Genomic DNA, 8,443 nt, shown 5'->3' on the forward strand with positions numbered 1-8,443 from the left:
AAGACATATTAACTCGTATTAACCCAAAATTTTATGCGAGCCAAGCATGGCAGTTTTTCTCATAGAACATGTACCAAAGGTGAGCCAATTTAGACCAGGTTCGTTATAACTGCAAGTGCCAGTTCTAGTGAGTTGGCTTGGCTGCCAGTGCATCAATCCATATATGAAGTCCACTTTGTGGCATTTAAAGTTCTTTGAATTATGCCCTACCTCACACACACACACACTCTTGGCTTGGTCAAGCATAAAGTGTATGGGATGTGAAAACTCAAAATTAAAATAATAATAAATAAATAAATTCAGACCATTCTTCAAAGATCCGGTCAGTTCACCTTGGCTTTAGGATAAAGTAATGATGTCTCTCAAGTAACAGAGATAATGGTTTCCAGCAAAGTTAAATCAGTCTTCCTCCTATTTGCAATTTTACAATTGAGCATTCCTGAACCTGACTGTCAGGTTACTGTAAAGGATTCTGAGAAGCAAGGGTTTGATAATAAGCAGTCATGACAGATCTCATATCGAAATGTCTGTAGAAAAATGCAAACTCGCTGAAGCTCAATTTTTTATTTTAGGGAGGGGAGGGGTAACAGCAAGGAGCCAAAACTCACTTTTATTAGCACTAAAAGAATATTAATTACAAAATGTATATACAGGTATATATAATTAAAGCTCAACTCACATCTCAGATAAGAGATTGCTGATTTTCCGAAGCTCTTTAAGAGCTGTCATGGCTGTGACTTGTCCTTTGCCAACAAGAGCAGTTTTGGAGAAATTCTCCAATGAACCCACCTGACCCCTATCTTGCTGGAAAACAGACTCGATTATCTGCAGCACAAATGATTAAGAAAAGTTCAGCTTGAATGCCTAACAAAAAACATATACCATATCACTACAGTTTTTCTTCGCTGATAAGTTAAAGGCCAAACTACTTCCTAGAACTCCCCAGAAACTTGAAAGCTACATAAATTACATGTGAAGCAGAAAGAAAATCATAGCAGGTAGTGAACCTATGACCCGTCTCCCTGGCAGACTAAATATGTATTGAAGTAAATCAATCCATATATCAAGCCAATTTTCCACAACATATCATACTTTTGTTTCATATTTTAACAACTTTCAGACTGTCTGTCTTGGAAGCATTATCTTAGAAAGAATTACCTGAATATGTTCAAGCATGGACTGTCCAAAGTTCCTCAGAGAACCCATCACATTCTGATCCACGCTCTCTCCTTTGCTACTGGCATAAGAGTTGCAAGATCCATTGACAGATGAAGATCCTATTGAATTAATCTGATTACTGGCATCGTTGCCAGGTTTTGTAGCCTCAAATGTGCCGCTTCCCTTTTCAGAAGTCTCCTCACCAGCAGTATTCCGTCCAAACTTCCAAAACCATTGAAATTTACCTGAAAGTTTCCTCTCCTTAGGACCTGCAACCTGTTTTCCAGCAGGCTCATTGTTGGTCCCAGAATTTAGAGACACACCTTCAGGGGGATGGTCAGGGGGGTGGGAAACAGGAAGGGTTGGATCTTCCTGGAGAGCCTCAGGTTGATCATCATTTTCATCGAGAGACATATTTGAGGCAACGCTACTTTTCTCAGAGTCATTTTCATGCTCATTAACACCACTAAGAGAACTAGATGGGTCCGAAAACACGGATGAATTTTCCTCACTCCCAGAATTTCCACCAAGACATCTCTCCTCAGTTGAGCAAGTCAAGTCATTGTTAACGCTGTCTGGTCCCCCTCCCTCAACTTCTGCAGTTTGATGGTCCTTCTTGCCTGAAACTTCATGGCAATCTGATTTTCCAATATCTTCATCCATCCCAAGTTCATGTGATAAATCTTCTAACAAACTACGCCTAATAGATGACTTCTGATCCTTCTTCCCCCTCCCTGCTTTTACTGGAGCTGGTGCAGATTCTGTCCTAGATAGGGGCAATCTTACTTTTTCTGTCCACCGTTTTTTCTGGCTTGGTTTCAATTTCCCTAAATGATCATCCTTGAGCTCTTCTGTCTTGTGCAAATCTCTCCATTTCTCCTCCCAATAACTATCAGGCACCGCATTTAGAGGAGTTTTGGGGGAAACAGAACCAGATGAAAGTGCATGAGTATGACCTCTCACCACCATTGATTTACTGTGGTTATAATTCCCATCAAACGGAGGAGACACAGAGGACATATTAGTATCCAATGCGAGGGACTGTAAAGACTTTGCCTTATTTATCAGTTTTCTCAGATCTATATTCTCAGGAAAATTCAAGAGTCTCTGGAGACAAGTAGTTGCGTGCTCAGTGGCAAGCAGGGAAGACCTCAAATGAAGAATCATAGAAACGGACATAGCTGGGATTAATGCCCCCCGAGGTGATCTAAAGATACGAAAACCAGAGTCTGCATCATCTTCAGCACCTTTTTCTAATATGGCATTATTATCTGCTGCAAATATTTCATCCCATATTAACAAGAGGTTTTCAAGTGAAAATTCTCGTCCAAATAAAACCCGTAACCAGCGAAGTGCAAAATACTGAGGTTCAACACCCAGCTCAACAAGGTGGCTGTGTAAAGATGAATCAACAACAGACAGCAAATGGTACAAAGCAGCAGAAGCTTCAATGACAGGGGGCAAGCCAGAATGAGAACCATGTGCAGGGGAGTGAGAGTAGAAGTCCACAATGGCAACTGAACCATGAGACCCACTCATCAATGCATCAAACATACAGTAAGCATCGTGTTCCATAAATTTCTCTGATATGACAATACCCAATTCACCTTCAGCCCCGTAAGCATCCGTTAGTAATACAGTTGTCTGTATCTCAGGATCAAGCTCATTGAGAGACTTGACTTTGACAGCATTACCATGGGAGCCAATTTCATCCTCCATGGAATCCAAAAACTTTTTAAAATCAAAGTTGTATGTAATATCATTTTCCTGAAAGGCTAAACCATCAAATTTGTCTGTGAAATGGTCTTCATACTGCTTGCGCACTTCAGACAGATGCTCCACATCAATGTGAAGAACATATAGAAAAGGAGCCAAGAGTTCATGCATTCCTGTCAAGGAAAGCCAAAACAACCAAAAGGGAAACATTAATTTCACTGTAAACAGATACTGTAACACATTGAAGTGAATGAATATAGGAAAAAAGAAGAGATTAATGATTAAAATGATTGTCTGAGTCAAATTAACAATATATGATGAACAGCTTGAGATTACAGGGTCGCACTAATGACTGAATATTGGTACAGCACAAAGAGGAATACCAAAAGGGTTGATGGGAACATGTCTTTCTTTCAATTTAATTTACCTTGTCGATAACCATACTCTGGATGTCTAAGGCACCACAATAACAAGATTCGTCTTAACATTCCTTGGCAGCCAGGTGTCTGGAAATAGCTACCATGTTCTGGATATAAACGTGACAAATCCTGGTCAAGTGTTTTTTCCAGTTCAGCATTCCGAAAGAAGCGACCCCAGGTGCTATCTGCAGGCAGCATTCGAATATCATCATTAATACCAAGTAATTACAACATTTTCACACGACATACCACATATCAGAGTCGCAATAAAATTCTTTGACTGACATGTCAGTGACAATGCAGATAAAATCAGCAATTGGCATAAATATACCCTAGTTCAAGCAACAAGCTAACTTCCATCCATAACCTTACATGGCCCCAACAAAATAGTTACCTGGGTTTTGTGACAGTGGATTGTCAATTACAGGATCAGGTGAACTCCTTCCATCCTTTGACAAATGTGGATCAACTAAGAGCCGCCTTCTTAAACCAGCATACCTGACAAAGACAACCATTTTGATTGGTGTTAACAACAAACCAGCATACAAAGTAGACTTAAACCTTGAAATCCAACTGGAGACCCCCTCCTAATTCGATTGACTTTTAACAACCAAAAAAACAACTGATCACAACCAAACCCCTACTATTTGATTCCATGGATCAAACACTGAAAAAAAAATATAATGATTTTCAAAGATAATCAACTAGCTATCATCAAAATGGAAACATAACAAAAAAAGGAACCATCTTTAAATTCTATGTCAACTAAAACATAATTAAAAATAAATAAAAACCTATAAAATTTGCTTTCACTAACCAAGAATTCAAAAATCTAAAAATCCCAAAAACAAAAAAAAATACAATTATCTCTTTTTCAGGAAAAAAAAAAGGCCAAAACTTTACCTTCTTCTAGATTCAGCAGTAACTCTACGTAGATCATCAACACTGGAAGAGGAGGGAGAAGGCAAAATTCCAAGATCTATCCTCCATTGAACCCCTCTTAAATTCTCAAAACGACTCTGAATCCCCTCTCCTGCTGGCATTTCCTGCTCAATTGAAGCTGACCCCATGATTTTTTTACCAAATTTTAAAACGACCAAGTTCCTCAAATCAACTCAAAACAAAAACTCAAGCAAAACCCAAGAATTATTTTCCTTGAAAACCAATAAAGTCACAAATTTTGTGTGGTTTATGCAATTCTAAAAGAGACCCAGAAAAGAGGATGATTTCTATTTACAGAAAGATGAAAACTTTAAGCATAAATAGAAAGAGAGAGGAATTGAGAATTGAAAGGGAGAGAGTTTTGTGGGGTGGAAGTGGACGGAATTTCATTCCAAAAAGGAAGAGGATGATGGGAGAGACATGATGCAGAGAAAGAGAGAGATGTTAATAGTTAAATAAAACAAGTTTATTACTAGTAGTTATTTATTATTATTATTATTTTAAGTTTTAATGGAGAAGCTGAAAAGGTGGATGTGGAAAATATAGTAGTTACTTTATATTTTTCGGAATAATTGTATTATTAGCACACCCATTTTATATTTATTTTTAATAAAATACATAAAATTTATTTTTTTTCATTTGAGTATATTAAGATTTTCAAAAATTCCAATCAAGTATTTTTATTTATTTTCTGTCAATTTGTTTCATTATATGATGGGGTATATTTTTAAAAAAAGATTGCTTTTGGTACTTTTAAATTTATTTTTCGTCAATCAAATATATGAGCTTTAAACCTTTTTTATTTTGATATACCATTATTTTTTATTGTTCCAGTGGAACATGTTTTCGAATGGACTTGGTTGTTTTGCTTGAATAAATTTTTTTGATGTGGTCTTTTTGTCGTAAAATTGTAAACACATGATATTCACTTATTTAAATGAGATAATAAATATTTTATATTAAAACTCATATAGTTGAAATACTTTATTGTAATAATAAATATATATATATAGTCATATTACAATATAAAAAATTAAAACTCATGAAGTTTATTAAGAAAGAAATTTGATATATTAATAATGTAATTATCCCAGTTCTTTAAAAAATTAAGCCATGTTGTCTATCCCCAGCGTATCCACACCCAGTTGGTTTTTTAAAAAAAAAAATCATATATAAAAAATGCTCCTAATTTGTATTTTAAATCAAGGGTACACGTGAGTCATTAGATTGTTGAGAGTTATGAATCCACCACTGAATTTCATATTAAAAAATTGATGAATAGAGATTCAATAACTCATAAAAAAAAAAGATCATTTCTTGTTATCATTATTCTTGATCGAGTAATATTATGTTGGTGTCCATGATTAAATGTCATGTTATGTTAAACTAAAGTAGATTAAATGTCGAGAATAATTTTAGACCTTACTCTCTCAAATTGTAGTTTGTTTGTTGAGAGGCAATTGACCTGTTGGTGGGGGATTTGTGAAAATGAACTAGAATTCAGAAGAGGAGTTGAGGAGTCCTTTTCCCGTATGATATTCATTGTTTTTTTTTAAGGAGTGGATAAATTAATTAATAATGATTAGGGTTTGGTATTTGGTGATTAATTAGTGAAGTTCTGAAATGGGAATCAATGAATTTCTGTTTTTTTTTTTTTTGGCTATCTGTATAAGGAAATTGCTTACTTTGTGTATAACAAGTTTTTTTTCATGAAAAAAAAAAAAGATTTCTCTTTACTGCACATCTCACCTATTTCTAAATTCAAATTTAAGATCTCAATAAAATAAAATAAAATAAAAAAGCAACTAGTTGAGCTAAGGAAATGGGGATCAAGACGACGGGAGTTCATGTTCTTAACAGTGCAATTAATGGCGGCTCTTAGGAGAATAATAGGACCAAGTTAGTCGTTGCTCGAAGCAATTTCTTGGTGGTGGGCTCCCTGTTGCCATGGCAGCTTTGCTATGTTGCTTGATGGAAACTTCTTGGAGATTTAGCACGACGACTTTTTCATCTTTTTCAAACCATCAAAACACAAGGACTTTTCAACACCATGTCCCAATAGAATGTTTGTCATTAACGATTAAGAGTCGAAATCGGTTATTCTTAATCAAATAAAAAACATTATTATTAATAATAAGGCCAATTGTCTGAAGCAGTTTAAGATCAAGTTTTTGCTAACAAGTGAGGTCTTCAAATTTAAGGAACTATAATTATTTTTAGCGATTGCTTAACATAGGGTGAAATAGTCACTTCGGCTAAAATTAAATGGAAACTATTAAAAATAATTAAAAGGAGATTATTTTGGAGTTTCTTGAAATATATGACTTAGCCCGCTCAGTTTCTGATTGCTTCAAATTAAATACATGTGAAATTAAAAATAATTAAATATATGTGAAATTGAAGAGAAAAAATTATTTTTGAAAATTTATTTTATTATCTTTAAATCAATTGTTTCAACACTGTTTTAATTATTAAAATCAAAATAATATTTTACGGTATAAATATCTTTATAAATCTTATTAAAATAATATAAAAAGTTTAAGATGAGAAAAAAAATAAAAATTTCATTCTTTTACTTAAATTAAGAAACTTTATTTTTTATATGAGTTATATCTTTTTATATATAAATAAGAAAACAGTTATTTTTTTAATAATTTTTTAAAATATTTAGACCAAGCACATCTCATACGGATAAATAAAACTTAATTCAATAACTAACATATAATAATAAAAATTAAAAAAAAAATTCATGCGAAATTGAGAAAATGTGAGTGAAAAAAAAAGCGATTTTTATTTCTTTTAATTTTGATTTTAGGGTATAATATAATAAAAACACTACAATGCTGTATGTAAATAAGAGAGAGTTAAGGGTTCAAAGAGGGAAATTAGCAAAAGATATTCCAAAGGCATATTCTTACCTGACGTGGCAAAAAAAGCGTGTTTGTTTTGCCAAGAACAAGTTAATGGGGGCTGAAAGTGAAGTGATAGCTGACTCATATGTATATCTCCACACGACACGTCATGCACAGCTGGATTATTTTTTTCTTAATATTCTTGGATCCATTTTCGTGCACCAAACATGACTTCTTCTTCTTTCTTTTTTTTTTTTTTTTTTAAATCAAGTTTTATATCCAAAGAGCAAACCTCAAAATAGTCCCTGATTTTTAGGTGTAATCTAAAATAGGTCCTCTATCAATTTTCATCCTGATTGGGTCCTTGATGTATCAATAGGTTCTCAATCAAATCCTTGTTTAAATTCAAGTTAACATGGTGGATAAGTAGTCACGTGGAAATCATATAATTTTATTTTAATCTCATTAAACACTCATGAATTTAATAAAATCTTCCACGCCAAGTGATTAAAAATACCATAGGAAAACAAAAAAAATTAAGAGTTTTTTATATAGTTTGGTATATCTAGTGAGCTTCATGTTATTCACAGTGAATATATTATAATATTCAGTGATTTTTCATGAAAATAAATAATCTAAGCTTGACATGATTAAAATAAATAATATTATTAATACTTTGGAGACCTAATAAGAAAATAGATTAGACATTTTTACGAAGCTTATCCTCATATAAATGGAAAATTAAAACTTGAGGTACACGCAGCATTTTTTCTAGGGAAAAAAGTCTGCACATTTAATAATATAAAATAAGATTTTTAATATAAAAAATTAATAAAATGAAAATTATTTCTTTCTTCAATTCAGAAAAGGACTTGACTTGAAGACTTTTGATCCAATTAATTGTACAAATTTTCAAAGCAATTTACATGTTATTGTTCCAATTGTTTCATCCTTGTTTGTGTGAAGAATTCTCGTGGAACAATTCAGCACCAAGATTAGTGCTTTACCTGTGTTAGATTTTAATTGGTTGTCTAGCTTCTCTTGGTCCGTAACTCCTTTCTCTTTCTCACTCTCAATTGCCTATAATATATCTTACAAGCACTCTCCATCACAAGAATGAAAAATATTTAATCATGGCCAAGTAATTAAAATTAAAAGGTTTGTTTTATTTTATTTTATTTTAAGTTTAAATTCCTGATTGTTTATATGATAATTATTAGAGACTTATATATTTATTAATTTCAAGACCTGTGAAATTAGTCGTGGTGCGCGTAAGCTGAAGCGGACACTCATATTAATTTAAAAAAATAAAAAATATTTACTCAATATTATTTAAAAATATTAAATGCAAAATAA

At 33.1% G+C, this 8,443-nt stretch overlaps 1 protein-coding gene across 1 annotated transcript; it reads right to left on the reverse strand.

The window, feature by feature from the left end:
* Positions 1-584: 584 nt before the first annotated feature.
* On the reverse strand, positions 585-4,679 carry LOC105119706 (uncharacterized). The gene is made up of 5 exons (XM_011017879.1): positions 4,197-4,679; positions 3,688-3,791; positions 3,302-3,478; positions 1,159-3,047; positions 585-825 (listed from the first exon to the last, which is right to left on the reverse strand). The coding sequence occupies exons 1-5, from the start codon at positions 4,361-4,363 to the stop codon at positions 676-678; spliced, it is 2,487 nt and encodes an 828-aa protein (XP_011016181.1). The 5' UTR covers positions 4,364-4,679; the 3' UTR covers positions 585-675.
* Between the last annotated feature and the right edge of the window lie 3,764 nt (positions 4,680-8,443).

This window comes from Populus euphratica, unplaced genomic scaffold (assembly GCF_000495115.2).
Source record: "Populus euphratica unplaced genomic scaffold, PopEup_1.0 scaffold3331.1, whole genome shotgun sequence".
NCBI classification, from domain to species: Eukaryota; Viridiplantae; Streptophyta; class Magnoliopsida; order Malpighiales; family Salicaceae; genus Populus; species Populus euphratica.